General features: G+C 30.4%; 3 protein-coding genes across 3 annotated transcripts; 2 read left to right on the top strand and 1 right to left on the bottom strand.

The window, feature by feature from the left end:
- The first annotated feature begins 3,673 nt into the window (after nt 1–3,673).
- On the top strand, nt 3,674–6,308 carry LOC101217530 (AT-hook motif nuclear-localized protein 15). The gene has a single exon (XM_011656657.2). The coding sequence runs from the start codon at nt 5,197–5,199 to the stop codon at nt 6,004–6,006; it is 810 nt and encodes a 269-aa protein (XP_011654959.1). The 5' UTR covers nt 3,674–5,196; the 3' UTR covers nt 6,007–6,308.
- Nucleotides 6,309–10,455: 4,147 nt separating this feature from the next.
- Nucleotides 10,456–11,565, bottom strand: LOC101204875 (LOB domain-containing protein 33). Its single transcript, XM_004147664.2, has 2 exons — nt 11,158–11,565; nt 10,456–10,914 (listed from the first exon to the last, which is right to left on the bottom strand). The coding sequence occupies exons 1-2, from the start codon at nt 11,449–11,451 to the stop codon at nt 10,546–10,548; spliced, it is 663 nt and encodes a 220-aa protein (XP_004147712.1). The 5' UTR covers nt 11,452–11,565; the 3' UTR covers nt 10,456–10,545.
- Nucleotides 11,566–19,591: 8,026 nt separating this feature from the next.
- On the top strand, nt 19,592–21,851 carry LOC101217766 (ribulose bisphosphate carboxylase/oxygenase activase 2, chloroplastic). Its single transcript, XM_004147632.3, has 6 exons — nt 19,592–19,749; nt 19,829–20,166; nt 20,271–20,379; nt 20,602–20,687; nt 20,777–21,249; nt 21,364–21,851. The coding sequence occupies exons 1-6, from the start codon at nt 19,705–19,707 to the stop codon at nt 21,642–21,644; spliced, it is 1,332 nt and encodes a 443-aa protein (XP_004147680.1). The 5' UTR covers nt 19,592–19,704; the 3' UTR covers nt 21,645–21,851.
- The last annotated feature ends 642 nt before the right edge of the window (nt 21,852–22,493 follow it).

Raw genomic sequence — 22,493 nt, 5'->3', positions numbered from 1 at the left:
AATGAAGAGTCTCTTTTGGTCTCTTCGATGTCTCCTTTTTTACCAAGGAGAATTCTTTTAGAAATGGAAATCGACATCCATATCATGTCAATTACTGTTAAGCTTAAACTCAATTTATTTATTCGTTAAAAGGACATTAATTCTTTGGTTTTAACATGGAGAATGTTTCTTATGACCACGTGTAGTGTGACCACAATTTTCTAACTCATTTCTTGCAAAAAGTCCAACAAACAACCCTTCTCATATGTAGAGGAGAGTTGATTAGACACAAAAAGATCTCCACCAACAACGGTAGAGATAGAAGACAGAAGAATTGACTAGTTTATTTATAAACTCCAACAACTCCATTTATAAACTATGAATAGTTTTAGAGTTTAATATTGTTTTAATATTTATAAATTAACTATGAATAGTTAGTCTAACTATGAAAAGTCATTTATAAACTCCATTGTATATAAACCAGATGAAAATAGAGGTTTTTACAAATATATAACAAATCGGCAAAACATTTATACTATATAGAATAATTTTGAGAACGAAGATAGTTTTTAGGCCTACAATATAAAATACCAAAATTACCCGGTCAACACACAATATATAAGCTATAAGCCATATGTGAGTGTGATACACGATCATGTAGATTTGATATATGATCATGGACATATCATGCATCGAGATGAAATAATTATTCCTTTAGTTATTGTATCTCGCGCCTTAGTGTTATTCATGTGGTTCATGATGAAAGAATTCTACCTTTATTTTATTTAATATTGGACATATATTGTCCCAAGATGTCCTTAGTTATTCAATCTCAGACCTTAATTGCACTTAGATGACATAAGATTAATAAATAACGAAGAAGATATAAATTGCAAGCACATATATAGATTTCTAAAAAAAAATCCGCTTTATGATTTTTTCTTATTTTGGTATGAAAGCAGTAAACATTTTGAATTTTTGTTACATTTATGTAAATTACTCAAGAAAATATTTAATTCTTAATTTTAAATTTTTTTACGAGATTATCGGTAAAATGTTGATTTCAATAAATAATTTTATATATATATATATATATATATATATATATATATATATATAAATTAGTAAATAAATATTTTTATGATTTTTAAACAATACAAGTTGGTTGTTTCAATCATTTTAATATATTTTATGGATATTTTTACAATAGTAATTAATAAAAAAGAAATTGTTAATAAAATATTAATTCACCACGTTGATGTCAAACTCATGCAACAAAAAAATATCGATACGTAAAACAAAATATTTATCGTACTCTAAAATAACAATAGATATTTCAAGATAAATAAAATATTTTTTTCAAAAATAGAAAAAAGTGACAAATTAATTTCAAATTTATTACATTTTATTTTTCTATAAAAGGAAAAGGCAAATATCAAACTCTCAACATTATAATATAACATCTTAAAACTCAAATATTATCAAACAATTAAATAACTTTGTGAAAGTAAATAATATAAAAAAGCATTAAAGTTTCTAGAAGAAGCACAAAATAATTACTAACCATGATTAGACTAATTATATATTAATTTCAAAACACACAAACTCCTAAATCTTTTAATTAAATTACCAATTCATTTTATTCCTTTTTTAAAAATGTAAATTATTTTTGGCACATCATTTCATTATGGTTTTTTTTAAAAGCGTTTCTTTCAATTTTGGAATTTAAAATTCAAAATTCACTCTAATTTGCTCTCCATCATTTATATTAAAATCTTATAAATTTACTCAACTTTTTGTTTATGCACGTGAACAACTCGTCCATTTTCTTTCCTAATGGACCATAAAGATTACGTAGTGATTTATCGTTATAACTCAGATTAAACTAAAAATTTTATTTATATTCTCGAACTCTAAAATATATTAACAGATTTCTAAATTTTTAATTTTGTGTCGACACAATAGTTTTGTGATTTTTTTAAATAAAAAAGTGTTCAAATAGGTGGAGAGTTTATTAAAAAAAGAAAAGTTAACCTTATATACTACTTTTATAGGGACCTATAGAATCTTTATAAAACCTATTGAATTTCAATAAATATCTTCAAAAACCAAACTATGATTTTTAACTTGTGTTGCAAAACAGTACTTTTATTTTTAGAATTGGATTAAAAACTCAAATGAAATTCCTCTCACTTTATCACAAATATGAAATCCATCCGAAAATAAACATAAATTTTAAAAATAGAAGACTAAAATAAATATAATTTGGAAATGGTAAATTAAAAAGAGTTGTATTTCATGTTTTCAAACATGAGTTTGGTAATAGAGTTTGGAAATTGGATTATAATTTAAACTGTGTGTGTTTAATTGTGTTTGATATAGTTTTTGTAAACTATATAATTAGTCATAATTACCCGAACTATTATGTTCAAATATAAATTGTGTTTTATGTTAAAAAGAAAAATCTATTTATAATTTATAGAAAAAATCATTAAAAACAAAAATTAATTATCTTTCATTTTTTTATGAATTATAGTTTTTTTTTTTTTTTTTTTTTGTCTATTTTGCTATTTTCTTTTACAATTTTCTATTTTTTAAAAAAATATAAGAATTAACAAACTGTTTACTACCCTAAATTTTAATCTAAGTCCAAAATGGATAACCAAAATTTTAACACAAGTCCAAAGTATTTATTTTTATTTTTGCTATAAGATGTAAATAATTTACATTTTCTTCCATTTATGTAAATTTTCTTTATTAATTTTATAATATTATATATAATACCTTATATATTACATATTATAATTTTAAATGGAAGACTTTGATTTCTATCTTCATTTAGCATAATTCTCCATTTTAAATTTAAAAATAATAAAAAAAATTTGATAAATTGAAAATATAAAAATGTGATTTCAAAATATGTGATGTTTGGGTTAGGAAATCTACAAACAATTTTTGAAAATAGAATTCAAACTATCAGCTAAGTACATTATTGTGATTTACTCAAGAAAAGACTCAAAATACACCAGCATGTGTAAAACTATAGGGTATCGTCAAGAGGAGGGTCTAGGGAAGTGTGCATCCCGTAAAGGAAAAAATCAACGCCTTAGGGTTTGGCCCGATCGGTTGACCAAATAAATATATATCAAATGAAAAATAATAGAATCAAACACAGTTTACCGCTTTGTAACCTTGATCATTGAAAGTATTCTTGAAATTGTCATCTTTATATAAGAGGAAGAACCTACAAATAGTCTTATTCAATCACTCAAACGAGAAGAATAAGTAATCTCAAAAGAAGAGTCTTGATCTTTCTCCTTGTATGTTTACTAAACTAAAACTTTGTGAGATATCAAAATGTGAGCACCGAATTGATGTGATGATCTCTTATGGATGAAACATGTTAACCATCAAGTCCATGAAAAGCGCACAATGACAAGTAAGGTAAAAGAGATCTATTAGAAAATTTATTTGTGTTCACAATATAAATTAATTTTTATTAATATTTATGGAGGTTGCAATAATGTTAGTAGGTATTATTGTATCTTTAAAAGAGTGTTGATGATGGATGTCATAATGATATGAATAGATTTAACTACATTGATGGGACACACAATAAATAGAGGTATAAATAGAGGTATTATGAGAACTTTGCCTGGATACAAAATAAGAGTGGAAGATTTAAACTAAAATGGTGTATAGGCATATTAGAAGTGTGGCTAAACTCTTCTTAACAAACTCAAATTAGTTGAATGAGATTGTAGTGAACAAACACAGAGAGGACTTCCACAAAACAATAATTACAATTAGGGACGAAAAGGGAAACAAAGTTCCAAAAAGGGTCATAATTGCAATTAAAGAGAAGTATTCCCTAGACCCCATCTCTCTCACAAGATATGATGATGTGGAACCTGAAAACATACCAGAAAGAGGCAAATGGCCCAAAATGAGCAAAGTGAGGAATGGGGGATTATGGTGTTGTGGTGGGGGGCTATTTGCTTTTAAACCCCTCCTTTGCTTTTTGGCGGTGATCTTCTTCTTCTTCTTCATCCTCACAATAATCCCCAATCCAAAAAACTTTAACCCCTCTTTGGCTTTGGCCCCCTTTCAATACCTTTGTCGGTACTCTCAGACTGTGACCTCGAACCCCACACTTCCCCCATTCTCCTCCAAATCATAGCCCTACACGTACCCTTTTCTTCAAGATCAATCCCCATAAAAACTTGCCGCCCAAGAACTTAACCACAAACCGAATGTACAGCCTGCCCTTCATCAATTCAACTTGAACTGAGCAAAACAGAGCAGAGTTGCAAGTGGGGGACAAGAAAAAACTTTCTCTGCCTAAACCGCTTTCATAGACTGTGATTCTACAGTGACTACTGTCAAAAATCTTATCGTACAAAGTTAAAAAAGAGATAAACAAACCGGCCCCCCACCCCCTTCTTCTTCCCGTCTCTCCATCATCGCCCTCTTCTTCAGCAGGAGCAGAGAAGAAGTAGAGCCGTCCTCTCGGGATCTTTGTACTGTTTTTTCTTTTCTTTTCTTTTCTGACCCTTTTGAGTACGTTAAAGATAGGTACAGTTTTCTGGGCCAACCCTTCTGTGTGTATTTATATCCTGAATCGAACCACCCCCCACATTGTTTCCTTTTGTCTGCACCCTATTTTAATCGAGGAAATTATGGGTTTTTTCTTTCTTCTTCTTATTCTTCATTGAGGGTTTGCTTTTCCAACACGGTTTTGATTTCTCCATTTGATGCTCTGATTTTATACCTCGTCTTTTTGGGGTTCTCTCTGTTTTTGTCCTTTTTTTTTAAAAAAAAAAACTGTTATTTTTGTGACTGTTGGATCTGATTAGGGTTTTGATTTTTGGAGTGACGGGGTTGTGATTTTAGGTGGATTTATTGCAGTTATCGATCTGGGTTTTGTTTTTTCGGAGATGGAAAGAAGGAAGAAGCTGCAGCAGTGTCAAGGGGTTAGCTAGATTTTTGTTTTATTTTTTATTTTTAACTTGCTGGGTCGTTTTTTTCTCTCTTTGTCGTTATTCATTTTAGAGAGAGAAAGTGTGTGGGAAAGGGGAATAAAGGGAAAATAAGATAGAAACTTCTTTTGCTTGCCCCCATTGGATTCCCACTTTGGTTTTGTTTATATATTTGTTTTGGGTTTTCTTTTTGGGGTTTCAATAATCTTGAAGAAGAGAAAGAAATATAGAAGAAGAAATGGCGAATCGATGGTGGGCTGAAAACATACCCACCACCACAGATAGCAGCACCAGCAACCCTTATTCGACTCCATTAAAGCAAAGCTTAGAAGTTGCTGATGAAGAGAACAACTCCGGTAGTCATGAAAGAGCCGAACCAGGCACTAGTTCAAGCACGCGCCGCCCTCGTGGCCGGCCGCCGGGATCTAAGAACAAGCCGAAGCCACCGGTGGTGGTCACTAAGGAGAGCCCCGATGCCCTTCGGAGCCACGTTTTGGAAATTGGTAGCGGCAGCGACATCGTTGAAAGCATCTCGAACTTTGCCCAGCGCCGGCAGCGAGGAGTTTCGGTTCTCGGTGGAAATGGGGTTGTTGCCAATGTTACTCTCCGGCATCCGGGTGCCTCTGGCGGTGTTATTACGCTACAGGGTCGATTTGATATATTGTCGCTCTCTGGTGCTTTTTTGCCTGCCCCAGCTCCACCGGGTGCTACTGGATTAACTGTCTACTTAGCTGGCGGGCAGGGGCAGGTGGTTGGTGGCATTGTCGTCGGTGCACTCGTGGCAACCGGTCCAGTTATTGTAATCGCTGCCACTTTCACCAATGCGACATTCGAGCGCCTACCGCTAGAGGACGAGGAGGTTGCCGCCGGAGACAAGTCTGGAACTAGCCAGAACAATTCAACATCTCAGAGCATGGGGGAGCAACAGCAACAGCAACAGCAGCCATCTATGGGAGTTTACAATATGACCCCAAATTTGGTGACAAATGGTCAGGTTTCTTCACATGAGATGATTTGGAGTCTTCCGAGAGCCCCACCTCCATTTTAAGAGATTAGAGGGAGAGTAAGAGAGAAAGAAGAGGGATAAGTAGGTGCTAGTTTTGTTTGAACTTTGAGAACCGATCAAATTTCTTTTTCTGCTAAACATCTTGTCTAATTATCACATATATATATATATATATCAAGTTGAGCTGGTAGGATTTTGTTTGTTTATACTTTGGTTTTCCTTTCTTTTTTCTTGTTGAAACTCATTTCTCTTTTGTAATGTTGTGTTGTGTCATATGAGAATAACTATGATCATATGGGGATTTTTCTTTCTATATGTATAATTTCTAATTCTAATCTTTGGTCAGAATCAATGAATCTCTAGTGGTGTAGGTGGAACAAGTGGATGTATGAGTTTGGAGCCACAATATTCTTTGATCAGGTACGTGCTTCTTTCCCTTTTACAATACTTGCATATTCTCTTTCTCTTTCACTTTATTTCTATGCTCATTTCTTCTTACTATGCGTAGTTTTATGGTTTTGAGGAACATTTATAAAATCTATTAGGGAGAGTTGGAACTAGAGTTATAACAATTTAGGGCATCTGTGTTTTTACTACCATTGAAATATGGTGGATGGTTCCGATATCTTTTTTTGCATAGACACATCCAAGTCTCATTGCCCTTCTGACCATAGGATATATCTTGCACTTCTAAGTATTTTGGACTTTTGATTCTAGACTATTGAACTCTCAAACTATTGCAACCTTTGAAATAAATCCTTTTAAGGATTTGTAAATGGTTGCGTTAGGCCTAGTTCACCTTCATGTTATCTTTTGGTTTTATTGGTAAAGTTAATAAGATTTTTAGGTAAATAATGTCTAGGAAGTGACAAAATTGATTGGTTTGATTTGGTTATCTATAAGGAGTTATCCAATTGAGTGTTGAATTTTTCTTTTTCAACTACTCCCACCCACTTTCTATAAAGTGTTGTTTGAATATAGTTCTTTGTGCTGCTATCTTTGAATTGGTGTATATCTCATTACATTGATAGTTAAACATTACCCTAATGTTCAATTACTGTTTAATATATGGCCAGACTTGTCAACAAACATGTAATAATAGAACCGGTGGAGGCCGTCGTCTTAATTGTATTACTAAACAAAAATTAATAGAACACCAGGAGACTAACATTTCTTGTGATTGTTTAATTTGGCTTTTGATGAATGCTTTTAACAAAACATAATTAGTGAGGATCATTAGCATTGTGTTAAATGATTAAAATGGAAGGTAGATACTCTTAACTTCTCAAACAATAGTTTATGTACAACGCCCGTATATTTCAAGCTGATTTGATCAAACACGGAAGCTAAATATGCATAATTGGCTAGGTTTTCTCTTTGGTGAACTTTTTACATTTTCTATTGCTTTGCTGTTTGTTTCATAGACGTGGCTGTCAATAATCAAATGACTTTTAGCCGTTTATTACAGTAAATTCGTTTTTGTTGAAATTCATATTTTACCATCATAAACTTTCATATTTGTCAAGGTTAACTTTTCTTTGTTAAATTGCTCTTAGTCAATATAAATTGGTGTCGATTAGGAAATGTTCCAAGATGGTTGTTTTTTTAGGGTTGAAAAGTATGCCCATAGATGGCTTTCAAATTGGTTTTATTTGCAAGTTATCCTTGGACTTGTAATTCTAGTTGTTTTCTAAAAGATGAAATTTGATTTCAACCAACCTATACTGATTGATTTACATCACAATAGTTGCTTTGTACACATATGGATAACACACGTTATAGTTCATTCATCCTATTCCAAATTGTTTAGTTTCCAAGCAGTTGAATTTTCAACAAGTGATGCTTACATTTTTTTTTTTTGTTGGCTATTGGATGTAGTTTCTATGTGGGCAACATTGCCAAATGTGAAAACTGGGATGAATTGAAGTTTGAGGTTTCTTGAGTTTGAATGGTGTATATAAGAAAGGTCTCTTGCTCTTATATTGATGAATTTGAACCTGAAATCATCAATTGTATTGAATTATGATTTTGGAACATTCAGAATCCAGTCGAAATGACTGATTTTAACTTTTACACTTACCTTAATTAAACTAGATTTGTTTTAGGGTCACCTATGACTGTACTTCATTTTTAGTTGATTTGACCAATTTCTGTTGGGAATATGCTTTTGAGAAACATGACAACCACAATCTACTTTTGTTACCAATGACAAGACTTCCAAAATCTTACCTTTGTGCAGATGGTTTTGAAAAAATTTCTTAGTAAGGTGTTTGTTTTGTCAATAAACTGGGAACAAAATTTTTGCAAGGGTTGAGCTTTGTACCCGAAGTAAAAGGGCTTGAATTATTGAGGTCGTTAGACGGGCAGGTGAGGCTGTGGTGTGGAGCTACCATGGAACATTGTATATGAAAGCTTCAAATGTTTTGGGACAGTTCTTTTGATCTCAATACAAACCAATTGGCATATTCTTTGTTTTGAGTTGCTAATGGTTTCTCTTTCGAATGTTTTTAGAAAAACTAAATTCACTTCAAGCAATCAAGGAAATATCACAAAAGAAGTCCTGTTTAATGACTTGTTGAATCTTGAGGACTCACCATATATGTTATGATGATTCAAATTGATTAAAAAAAACGTCATGTTAGATATTATTTCTCATTTTATGTTTTCTTTATCAAACATGCCCTTTATGATCTTGAGCAAAATACAACATATCTAAAATACGATGAATTGAAGATGACTTTTAAAGTCACTTATGAGTCAAAGCCAAAACAAGTAATGTTTTAATGTTCTAAATCGGACATCATTCTCATATCGACGGCACCTAGTTGGAAATGCCAAACCTATAGCATCTCTTATATAGAAGAAGAATGGAGGGTGCCAAAACAATTATACACAGTTTGAGCAAGAGTGATCACACCTAACAAAAGAAAGGACTGATGAAAACTCATTCGTAGGATGAATCAAATTCGATGACTCATCCGAATAAAATTCATCAGAGTTACCAAATTGATGGTAAGAGCTCCATGTTCATTGTTAAGTTACATGAAACAGAACCTCCACTATTGAATAAGATCCTCGAGAAAAATAGAGCTATTATAGTATAGGAGGGGTACCCTATTGAATAAGATCCTGATAAGTAGAAGCTATAAAAAGAGAATGAGGGTGGAAAGGGAAAGAGAGGAAGGGGGTTTAAGAAGTAAAATAATATATAGTGGAGCCCCTTTAGAGCAATAAATAAGAGGGGAGAGGGAGTGATTGACACATGGTGGGTTTATGGGAAAGAAAAATGGGTGCATGGTCTTTCTTATCCCCTTAGAATGGGAGGTGGGCCTTTCATAGTGTGGTGATCATGATGCTAATAAGCCCATCCTAAAGCTACCTATCAAAGGATGGGTATGTCTTTAATTATAATATAACATGTTACAACTTTTAATTTTAATTTTATCAAAAGTACTCATAATAATTCAAATGGGAGAGTAGTATAGTGCAAATTCAAACTTCTAAAGTGAAAAGGGTTATTTCAATCTTTCCAATTTGCTTAAAGAAAAAGCTACATTTCCAAATGATTTCATCTTTATGTCAATCTTCTTTTGGATAAGAATAGTCGGTGTGAGATTATTACAAGTTTTCTCCTAACGAATAGCCGTTGAGCTTTACAATCATATGTCACTTTAAAAGTACTAAAACAATATAAGATTCTATCCTTAGCTTATAGCTTTAGATACAACACTTATTGCTATTTTAAAGGTTGATAGTTTTGATTCTTTAATCTATCGTGATTGAACTAATAGTTGAATTAAAGTTGTTGATGATCAAATTTTTTAATAATTTAATGCTTTGAATAGTTTTATTTCTGCTTATGTTTGATCTTGATTTAGAAGTAATTTAGAACAAAAAGAGTATATACTTTTATAAAAGCTAATTTACTAGTATTTTATTGAGTACCTTTTTATATCTAGATTTCATATACTTATATTCAACTTTCTCACTATATTAAATACCCTATCTCCCTTCACTATACACTATATCTTTCTAATAAACACTTTTCTTCACTTGTTTTGTACTGTAGCTTTAATTTTATTATATTATTACTTTATGATTTCTAGAGATACACTAATTTAACCACAAATACTAATCATTTTGTAAAATACTATAAAATCAAACAATCTTTTAGAATATATGAAAAAGTGAGCTTATAATATTTTTTTTTTTCATTTAATTATTAAGTTACCCAATTTCTCATTTAGTCTTTTGTTGACGTTTGATCTCCCCATTTAGGTAATTAAATTCAAGGAATGAACATGAAATATAAAGTAATTGAAAAACAAATATACAGAAATTTACGTACTTGGCTAACCATGTATGGTTTTGTTACATCTTCGATTGTGAAACAACACCACCTCTAAAATTAAAAAGTTTATATAACACATTTTTTTAAACATTAAGCCTTAATCGGTAAACAACCGATAGATAATATATAAGAAATATAACAAAATTATTTTCTAACACAAAGAGACTAATATTATTCATCCATTTAAAGCCAAAGGCCAACTATAAAACTTCAAAAAAATTTGTCCATCATCATCCAACTATCCATGGGTAACCAATACAATTCTCCTCAACTGAAACATCAAAGGCTGAACTCTCAACAACATTATTTGAGTTGGAAAACTCAAAAACCCCATCTTCTTCCCCTAAACAAAACAATGGAGATATCATTTGAGCAGTAGTATTATCGTTTTGGACATTATCAAAACTTTGGTAGGGCAACTCAGAAACTAGCTCATTTTGATAATAATTTGTGTTCATCATCCCGAAACCATCCATCTGCTGTGGCACTTGAACCTGATCTATAAATGGATTATCGACCGCTGCAATGCTCCCACCGGTTGTGGCAAAATTCGCAATTTGGCTCCCCAGAATTTCTATCTCCTCCTGCAAGCTAGCAACCTACAAGAGGATGATAGAATTAAGAAAGAGTATAACTTAAGCTTATGAGTTAAATGATGACAATTTAGAATACAGTATATTGGTCAAGTAATTATAAAAGTGTTAAAGAATATATATGAATAAAATGTAACCATCTATTTAAATTTTTAGAGTTTTGAAGTGGTCCTATATGAATAAAAATGTTACTGTCACGTAAGTTTACTATAACCCATCAGCTTAAGTTATTTAGGGTTTTAAAACAACCTCTTGTTGCAATGCAAAGATATGCGCAACACAACCATAAGTAGGATCACGCATGCGTTCAAGAGCTTCGTAGGCAACGGTAATGGCAGCATGGCTTCGGATATGGGTGGGGAGGTGTAAGAGAAGTTTAGAGACATTACTAGCACCAAACACTTTATGAACAGCTGCAAAATGAGAAGTAGCTTCATCATAGCTAAAGAAAGGAGCAAAAACACATTGATCACTACATTTTCTTCTAAGAAACTTGCAAGCACCACAAGAAGTAGAAGAATTAGAAGAGTTAAGGCCTGTCATTGTCTCAATTATTATGGTAGACTTTAAAGTACAAGAAAAAAAGGAACAAGTTTGATAAAATTAAGAAGAAGAGATGTTGGTCTTTATATAACCCATCATTTGCATTTTGTATGTATGTTTTTATTTATTTTTTTTGGTAGGGTTTTTTTTTTTTTTTTTGTTCTATTCCAAAGGCATAATAACTTTTTTAGCAAAAAGTTGTGTGTATGTGTATGTGCTTTATTTTTTGGGGTCTCCTTTATGGGCTACAAGGTCAGTCTCACATTGGGGTAAGGGTTCTTTTTTTTTCACAATTTGTGCCTTAAAAGAGCCTATTTTTCGAAAGATTCTTCATGGGAATTATTATGAGTCTCTCAAAAACCTACTTGGACATCATTCTTATCTTCATAACCCTAACTTCATGAAGTGTTGTTTGTTTTTAGGTTAAAAGACATGTTTCTTAGTTTTGAAATGACTAAAATAGTTTCGGGTTGGAATTTACTCCTAAACATGAGTTTAATTATTTTTATAGAAATCAATTGTATGTTTGATATTGTGAAATAATTTCAACGTAACAAAACTAAATACAATATACCAAAATTAGTTATTTTAATGTAATAGAAAACTAGAAATCACAGAGATTCAAACCATATACTTTATAGATGTTAACATAGGTACAATATACCATTTTTAGTTGCACTCACTTTGGCTTCACAACATGAACCTACCTAATGCATTAAGAAACTCAAATCCCCCTTTGGGGGCCAAGCCATTATTGAGATAAAGACTCTAGAAGAGCTAAAATTTTAACCTTTTCATTAATTAAGTTAACTATTTCATTTGTGTTTTCTTTATCAGACATCTCAACCACAATAAACTCTAACAATTTAACATTTGATGAGTAAAAATATGTACATTACATAAAAGGGAAAAGGAGTATAAAGTTGTCTATAGAAAACCCTATTATTTTTCCTTATAACACCTGCATATGAACCATTACATTTTAAAAACTCAAAAGATACATATTATATACATATATCTTTGAAAAAATTACAAAAACCATCTATAGTTGCAACTATACCCTTAAAATTTCAAAATTAAAAATTAAACCCTTAATCTCATTCAAATTTTATAATTGAACCTCAATCATTACATAATTGTATATATTTTATTGATAATTATTCCATTTTTACAATTACAGTAAGTTTAGAGTTCCGTCAATTTTAACATTTCTATAAATTCAAAGGGTCCAAAATTATTGTTATTAAAAATTTAAGGGTACAATGTAAAAAAATAGAGATTAGGTCAGTGGTTGGAGTTGTGGTTGAAGTAAAGGATATAGGGACAAATATTCTCATCCCATCTCACTTTGATCCAATAATTATGATTTTCCAATTCAACATCATACGTAACTTTAAACTAAATATATATAGACCAACTATTAAGCCTTAAAAAAAAATCCGAACAACATTTTTTTAAAAAAAATTGAACGAATATATAAGATTTAAGGTTTAAATCATTTCTTTTGTCTGGTGTCATTCATTTTAATTTTTTTTTATACTAAAAACTCTTAAGTAACAAATTTGAATAAAGAAAATATGATTTTAAAAGAATGTAATTAAATTGTGTAACATTTTTAAATTTAATAATAAGTGAATGTGAGAATATTCGTAAACAACCGTAAATACAGGGTTTAAGACGATTAAAAACACTATTTTTTAGTCAATCAAAATTAAAGGTAAAATCCTAAATCTCTTACCAATTAAACACGTATTTGAAAACATATTATTATTGAAGTTTTAATTTTAAAATTTTGGTTTTCAGATTTTGTAGGAGGGAGACGATAATGTTGATTGTGTTTGATGGAATCATATATAGGTAAAAGCTTTCAAAATTCATTGCACCCGCACAAGAATATAAGTTTTTGTTGTCATCGGAAAAAGAGCCATTTTAAGCAAAATACAATTTGGCAAGCCCTTTTGAGTCAAAATCAAGAGAGAAAGAGAAAAGGAGAGATGGGTTGGTGTATTTTAAGAAAGAAAGAAAAAAAAAAACAATAGAATCGTTTTATGTGCATAAAAAGTAAAAAGAAAGAACACAAAATGCATAGGGGTTGGTCATAGATTTGCATGACTCATTGGTAGTTATTTGTCTCCATCTTTCATTTTTACTTCAATTTTCCCTATAATAATTATCCTATATTAATTATTACACTTACATATTATTAATTAATTAATTAATAACATGGTTTCATATTTTTAATTCATCTTTAAAATAAAAATTAACTAATGGAGTTTGGCTGTTGGCCACTTAATTAATTATTATGGGGTTTCATTTTAGTGGGAAAAGAACACAACCCTTCTTTTTTGTCTTCCCAATGCCAACATACCAACCCTCTTCAAGCAGCATAATCAACAGTTCAATCCATATTTACTTTTATTCTTCTAGATTATATATATATATAATTAAAATCATCAATTTTCTCCCTATATCCTAAAAGATGCAGTATACAAAGTTTAGTTATAAATTTCCACATTAGTATGAAGTGTTTAGTCCATTAATTAATATGAATGTGTTATATTTAATGAAGTTGAAAGAAGAGTAGGATTTAAAGCTCCTTAATGAAGTCGTAGGAAGAAGTGTTTATTTAGGAGGTGACAATATTCTACCATGTTGGTATAAAATAGAGTATGTTTGTTGTTAATTAACAATTTAGTATATATTTTAAGAGCTTTAATTTCTTTTTTGGTTATGTATTTGAAATTGTGTTTGATTTATGTTTGCTCAAATCTAGATTTGGGAGACTAAGAGAGTGAGTCAATTGAGTTGATGAATAGATAACCAAACTGTTAAGTAATATATATTTTATTTGAAACAAATTGATGAAAAGGGTAATAAAGATTTTGATTGCATGAGAAATGAAATATTTAGAGGAGACTGGAGAGTGGTAATGGGATTTTGAGCAAAACGATGAAAAGTAATGCATTTGTAAATTTGCATGGCTTTACTTTATAATTGTTTAATTGTTGATGAATATATGTATGATAAGATATTAAGATTAAAGGGGGGCTGGTTTTAGCAATTGGGTCCATGGTGCTTTAAATTAATTTCTATTTGTATAATAATGTTAAGCTGTCAATCAACATACAACTTTTATAATATAGTGTAATGGTAACAAAAATGAAATAAAATAAATGAAAAGCATAGACAAAACGACTCTTGATTTGATTGAAACAATATGTTACTTTTTCAATTTTTGTCTCTTTCCCATTTGAACTTCCCTTAATTCTATCCTTTTTCAACTATTACGTCTTTGAAATGACAGTACCGTTATTTTTTTTTATTTTGCATTTCATCTTCATTTCTATGTCCACATTCCAATTATATATATATTTTTCTAAAAATACTTTATCATCTCTAAATTTTTTATTTAGCTTTAAGTTGGTGTTTTAGTTTTAAAATATTACATATTTTGGTCCCGATTGTTTTTATTTAAAAATTAAATTTATAAATACTACTTTCTCTCCACATAATTGAGTTGTAGAATCTGATCAACGAAGAAATTGAGTTGAGTTGTAGGATTTGATGAATGAAGGAATTGGAGGAGAGAAAGGGATGACAATTGAATTAGGGTTCGAAAAATTTTCATATGTTTTTTTTTCTTGAACAAAAGAATTTATAGAAAACCAACATGCAAAGTTCCATGTTCATGCATCAAGAAAACCCAACACTTTTACTAGAATAGTGAGCGTTATCATGATCAACCATCTAGTTTACATAGCCTTATTGATTTTGATATTATTCTAAAATAGTCAAATCAAAAGTTAATATTTTAAGTTTTTACTATTTTGTCTGTCTTGACTAATTTCAACATGCATCATGAGCATGAATCTAAATTCATTTTCTGTAAATTTAAATCACATTTCATCATTTCGAGCTTTCAAATATGAATCCGCATTCATATTTTTATATTTAAATCACTCTTAAATATTAAAATATTAAGCTCTATTTCTAAACTAATAATATAATACTATATCACATATACTATAAACCGTTTAGGTATATACTATAACTACAAAAGCAAATCACATTCATAGTGTTTCTAAAATAAGACACCTAGCCCTATTCATATACTATAGATCGTTTAGGTATATACTCGAATTTGAGTCACACGTTTGTGTCTCTACCTAAAGTTTAAGCTTACACAAGATAACCTTGGAACCTTACTTTATTGGATTTAATATTAGTGGTAATAATTTTATTTAAGATAATTATGAAGGAAAAATTTGAACTAAATTTGTTATATAGTCTATTTGGTTTGATAAAAGTTTCATATTTTATCCAACCATCAAAACTAAGTTCTAAATGCAAATCATAAATATTAAATTATAATTTTTTTTAAAAATCTCTTTTAATTTAATTGATAGACGTTAACGTCTTCGAAAAAAATCTTTTTAAAAAGGCATTAATGACTGGAAGTTAGTATTTGAAAAAAAAAATGGCAATTAAGGTGTAAATTTTCAAACCTAGTAAATAAATTAAAACAGGGCTGAAATTTAAAAAAAAAAACAAAATATTTTGAAATTCAAAATAAAATGTAAAACATTCGGACCAGAAAATTATGAAAACCAAACTTAAAATTAGAATACAAAAGTTGTATAGATGAAAAATTGAACAATTTAGTTCATATCAATTGTTATTGAGATTAAGCTTGTTTTGAGAAAATCAATATCTTTTATGTTTACGATTGATATTTTCATTATAATACACGCTGAATAAATATTACTACTTGTCAACTAAGGTTGAATCATTTTCGTTTTAAAATATTTTTATTTTGAACTCAATTGTTTGGCTAAAATTTAATTAAACAAATTTCTCTAGTCACGTTAAAATAGACAAACAATTGAAAGTATGCAGTTGAATTAGATTGGACTATAGTTGGCTATATTAGGGTAATCAAACATTTAGAAAAGAAATTGCGGAAGTGATTTATGACCAAATAAAGAGTTTGGCTTTTAGCATAAAGTTAATTACATTTTTTTTTTTGGGGGGGTGGGGAATAATATAGCATTATTAATCCCATGAGGGTGAAAAAGAATTGTACCTTCAACCATTAATTATCAACAATGTTAATGATATTATTTTAATTGTTGAACTGCATTTTATTTTAATTTTTTCTTCTTTCATGAACTACATTTTTTTTAAAATTAAAATATGATACTTTTAGAGGTGTGACATTATTACTTTTTTTAATTATTACTACTACTATAATTTAATAAGGCCGGTCATTAGTTGGATATGACTATTTGATCTATATATATATACATTAATTGAATATATGACTATATTCATTAAAGACTATTTTGTGTAATTAAGTTCTAATTTTCTGATTATGATTTTACATTAAAAAACCCATATAATTATTTAACTGGCTGATTTTCACAGAGAAAAAAGAGGGAGGATATACGACTTTAACCTAATGTTTTATTTTACAAAAAAAGAAAAAGAAAAAATAGATATATGGATTTTAATAAAATTTAGCAAAGAGATTTTAGTTAGAGATAAAATAAGATTGTTTTTTAAAATAATTTTATTAGTTGGAGATAAATGTGATATTTTTTTCTTTATTCTAGATATATTAGTCAATAATATAAATTGATTTCTTTAAAATCTCTTCATTAACGTATGATGTTAAAAGATAAGAATTAAAAAGAGGCATGTGTTACTGTTTGATGTGATATTCTAAAAAGAAAACTATGGTGTTTCATTAATTAAATGTCAAATTACATAACATAATCCTATCACATCTAAAAGAGAGGAAATCAAATATTTCTCTTCATAATGTCTTCTACATAGTTTAAATATAGATAAATTTATTTAGAAACTTTTAAAAATCTATTGTTTTTTTTAGAAAAGTATTTTCCCTACAAAATCTGTTTTTATTTTTTATTTTTACAAAAAAATTGTTCTCTAATTTTTTTAAAAAAATTGCCATTTATCTAAAGGTGAATATTTAAATATATATTAATTTTCTTTTTAAAAAATTGTTCCCGAAATGGTTAAATAAAATCTATCTTTTTTTAAAAAAATATTTCCTTTTATTTAAACATGAATATATCAAATCTATCCATTTTTTTTAAATCTTTTGATCCTATGTAAATTTATAAAAATGAAATGGTTTTTAAAATTTAATCTATTGTTTTTAAAAACAATTTGTTCCCATGTGTATATATGAAAACCTATTAATTTTTTCAAAATTTAATTTAAACCTAAATATATCAAAATTAAAAACTTAAGGTTTAGTTAGAAAAGAAATAAAATTTCTCTAATAGAATTAAGCATTTTTTATATTTTGTGAGACTTTTAGATGCAAAATTGAAAATTTATTTATCTATTACAATTTTTTTAGGTAGGCTTATTAAAGTTGAAATTGAAAGTTCATGTATTTATTAATCATCATTTTTTATTACTAAGAATTCAACTAAAAATGAAAAAAGAAAATTAAATAATAAATTCGATTTTTATAAAACAAAATAAAAGAAAACAGTTATTAAACTTATATGATATATTAGACTAAGTTATAAATGTGGTTTTTAAATTTATTTTCTTTTCAAAATATAGCAAAATTAATCCACCTCTATATAAATTATTTAATTTTTATTTTGCTATATTTTATATATATTGACAACAATTCCCCTTAATTGTAATTAATGTTTCCAATTTCATGATATTCTTTACAAAAAATCTTTTTAATTTAGATTTGAAGGAGAAAGAGAGAAATTCTTTGTAAAGATGTAATTAATTCTAATTTCTAGTTTTCTCATTTTAAACTAAAATATTATTTTCGATTTATAATATTATTTCTTTTTTAGATAGACATAAACCTTAGCAATGCCAATAATTATAATCTTGGGCTTTTCTCAGTTTTGAAAGCCCAATAGTCTTCCATGTCAAGGGGTTTTTCTTGGACCCATGTGTATGTGTGTCACTCATGCAATCAAACTTGGCCTCAACATTTAGCTTTCTCATACAAATTTAATACTCAATTTTAGACCTTTTATAACTCATTCATATACCCAAACCCTTTAAATGAACGTCATATTTTCATGAACTTCTTTTTCCTTGCACTAAATAATAATTTGATTTTAGAAATTTAGATAACAATATACGTTACTTATGAGATTAAAAGACTTTATGTGATATATATTAATATTTTTTGAAGTGTCAATTTATGTATATAGTAGATGAGGTCGAGTGTGTGTCTCGTGCTCTGGGGCCCAAGGACTAAATGAAGCCAATGGGTGAAAGGGCAAAGAATACAGAATAGTAGAGAGTAGAAAGGAAAACGAAATGGAATATAGTATGGGTTATGGGTTATGGTTTATTGGTTATGAAGAGGGAAAGGCTGAAATTGAAAATGAACCTATCCTTATCTTTCCTTCTTCACCTCTCGTTTTGGTTGAAATTACAATGACTTGATTTTCAATTATTTTGAGTGTACATCCAAATTAGGTATGCACATATGGGCCTCTCATGAACTTGTGATCCAAATTAATTCTTTTTGGAAGCTGAGTTGAAATCAACACTTTTCCTCTTCTTTTTTTTTTTTTTTAACAATTTTATCTTATATTATTATTAGATGATTGATTGTTTTGATGTCTAGCATTCTAAGACTTTTGAAGTTGTTTTATAATATGCAAGTAAAAAAATCGATTATCTAACTTTGATGTTGATAACACTATTATGTATGTTAGTTGAACTATACTCATTTTGACTTTCTTAACATATTTGTTATTTAGTTAACTAAGATTAACGTAAGTAGAGTCTTACTTTTATTGTCAAAAGTTTTCATTCTAAATCAAATCTAAAGTATAGGTAAGAATTTATATGGTTGTTTAGGTTGGAATGAGAAGATGGAGCAATGGGTGAGGTTTGTTTAAGTTAGGGTTCCTGTGGTTGGATGATAATGAAATAAATGGGCAAAATTTTAATGGAGAAGAAGTTCCCTTTAAAATCAACCACTAAAGGAGTGTTTTAGGATGAACTCACAACCCCTTTCTCCTTCCGCCACGTGTCATCTCAGCTAATCTCAACTGTGTGGTTGTTGGGAAATTCTGAAACTCATGGTTAGGATATCGTTTTTTCCAACTGGACTCAAAACCTCCATCCCTTTACTTCTATAAAGTCCTTCTTCACTCTTCACTCCTCATTCCTCTTCATCCTTCTCCAAATCTACCTTCCCTCTGCCAAATACTTACACACTCCCAAGTCCTCATGGCCGCCTCCGCTGCCTCTGTCGGAGTCGTTAACCATGCACCGGTAAGTTCTTCTTCCTCACTTGTATTTTTATTTCTAAGGCCTCCCATACCATCTTCAAGTTTGTTACTCTAAATTTCAGCTAAGCTTGAAAGGCTCTGGATCCACAACTTCGGTTCCAAGTTCAGTCTTCTTTGGGAACAGTTTGAAGAAAGTGGTCAACTCCAGAGTTGTCAACCCGAAGCCTTCCTCGGGTAGCTTCAAGGTGATGGCAGTGGAATCAACCTCAGACGAGAATCTCGAGAAGAAGACCAAAAAAATAGACAGATGGGCCGGACTTGGAACCGATATATCAGATGACCAACAGGACATCACAAGAGGAAAGGGAATGGTGGATTCTGTGTTTCAAGCTCCCATGCAAGCTGGAACTCATTATGCTGTTATGAGCTCTTATGAGTATCTTAGTCAAGGACGTAAATCGTAAGACACACAACAAGAAAAAGAAAAAAATATATATATATATATTCATAATTTGTTGGTTGTTTTATGAGAGATGATACATCTTGTTTATGTATGTGTTGTAGGTATGATGGCATGGACAATGTATTGGGTGGTTTGTACATTGCTCCTGCTTTCATGGACAAATTGGTTGTTCACATCACCAAGAACTTCCTGTCCCTCCCAAACATCAAGGTTTCTAACCCTTTACATTGGTCTAAACAGAGTTCTGTGATGCTTTTGAGTCAAAACTGTTGGTTTTTTATAAACATTGTAGCGCTATCACTCATTTTGGACAGGATCTAAACAAATTGACGAAGTAACTCGTCTATCTTGTTAAAAGTGATAAAAGTCATTATATTTACATAGTAAGGTAATGAAATTCAATGTCAATAGATATAAATTTTGCGTGTTCAGGTTCCTCTGATTTTGGGTCTGTGGGGAGGCAAAGGACAAGGAAAATCCTTCCAATGTGAGCTTGTATTTGCCAAGATGGGAATCACGTGAGTCAGTCCATAATCCTACTTTTTTAAAACTCATACTTTATACAAAAAAATGGATTGCTCTTCTAACACTTTGACCGTTTGGACAGCCCAATCATGATGAGTGCAGGAGAATTGGAAAGCGGGAACGCAGGAGAGCCAGCCAAGTTGATCCGACAACGGTACCGTGAGGCCGCTGACATAATCAAGAAGGGAAAAATGTCCTGCCTCTTCATCAATGATCTGGATGCGGGTGCTGGTCGTCTTGGTGGTACCACTCAATACACAGTCAACAACCAAATGGTTAACGCCACACTCATGAACATCGCTGATAACCCCACCAATGTCCAACTCCCTGGAATGTACAACAAGGAGGAGAACCCTCGAGTTCCAATCATCGTCACTGGTAACGATTTCTCCACTCTCTACGCTCCTCTCATCCGTGACGGTCGTATGGAGAAATTCTACTGGGCACCCACTAGGGAAGACCGTATCGGTGTCTGCAAAGGTATCTTCCGTACCGACAATGTCGCTGATGATGACATCGTCAAGTTGGTCGACACCTTCCCAGGCCAATCCATCGGTCAGTTACTACTCATGTCTCATGACATGACATTGCATTACATTACATAACATAACAATCCATTTTTGGTCGCTAGAGACTTAACTCTCTTGTATGCCTGTTTTTGTTGGACAGATTTCTTCGGTGCTCTAAGGGCGAGAGTGTACGATGACGAAGTAAGGAAGTGGGTCACCGGAGTTGGAGTCCAGAGTATAGGGAAGAAGCTTGTGAACTCGAAAGAGCCACCACCAAAGTTCGAGCAGCCAACGATGTCACTTGAAAAGCTGTTGGAGTATGGTGGCATGTTGGTTCAAGAACAAGAGAATGTGAAGAGGGTGCAATTGGCTGAGACTTACTTGAATGAGGCTGCTCTTGGCAATGCCAATGAAGACGCAATTACCAGAGGAGCTTTCTAAATTAAAAAGCTTGTGTGTTGTGTTTAACTCATTTCATGACACTAATCATCAAGTTGTGTCTTTGTGGGGAAAGGAAATGAGTGCTCTCATTATGTGAGATTCCTCTCATCTATATATTCTTCAGGCCTTTTTGTTCTTTCATCTTCTTCTTTTGTGGAACCAAAATCACATATCAAAATAAAAGTTATTTCTTACTTTTGTTTCTCATTTTGTGACTTTTGTGTTTCAAACCATTGTTGTATTTCTTCTTTTTTTCACTCAATCATATGTGCAAAATGTTATGTTTTGCTTCTGAAGTTTGTGTTCACAGTCTTCACTCTTCACTCTTCACACTTGTATTTCTTTTCATTGCTCAGCTATGATTCACCTTGGTCTCTTTACTTCCGAAAAGATCAACCATTTTTTATTCTTTACAAATGAAAATGAAAAGATAAAAATCATTGCTTATTATCCAGGTTGCAAGATCGAAATAAAAAGAAAACGAAAGGTTTTAATAAAACAAACGAACCTTCAACAAATAAGTTTGAGGTTTGGAAGTCACATTCTAAAATTATTGCATATACAAAGATTCATGAAGTTCAATATACATTAAGGTGTTTATACCAATAAAGTAAAACAGATTTTTTTAAAAGAACTAAATAAAGATTTTGTTATAGAATGAAAAATTAAAAATAATAATAATAAATAAACACATTTTCAATGTAAGAAACAAATATAGATAAAATTAGACAATTCTGCGAAGTCTTAATTTAGTGTTAGTTTTTTTTAAAAATAAGTTGTTGAAAATTACACTCATTCTCTATTTTTTTAAATTTTGTAATCTATTTCCATAAGAAATCACAACTGTTT

This window comes from Cucumis sativus, chromosome 5, assembly GCF_000004075.3.
Source record: "Cucumis sativus cultivar 9930 chromosome 5, Cucumber_9930_V3, whole genome shotgun sequence".
Taxonomy (NCBI): Eukaryota; Viridiplantae; Streptophyta; class Magnoliopsida; order Cucurbitales; family Cucurbitaceae; genus Cucumis; species Cucumis sativus.
The sequence above is the reverse complement of the archived record's forward strand: the minus strand, read 5'-3'. Positions and strand labels throughout refer to the sequence as shown.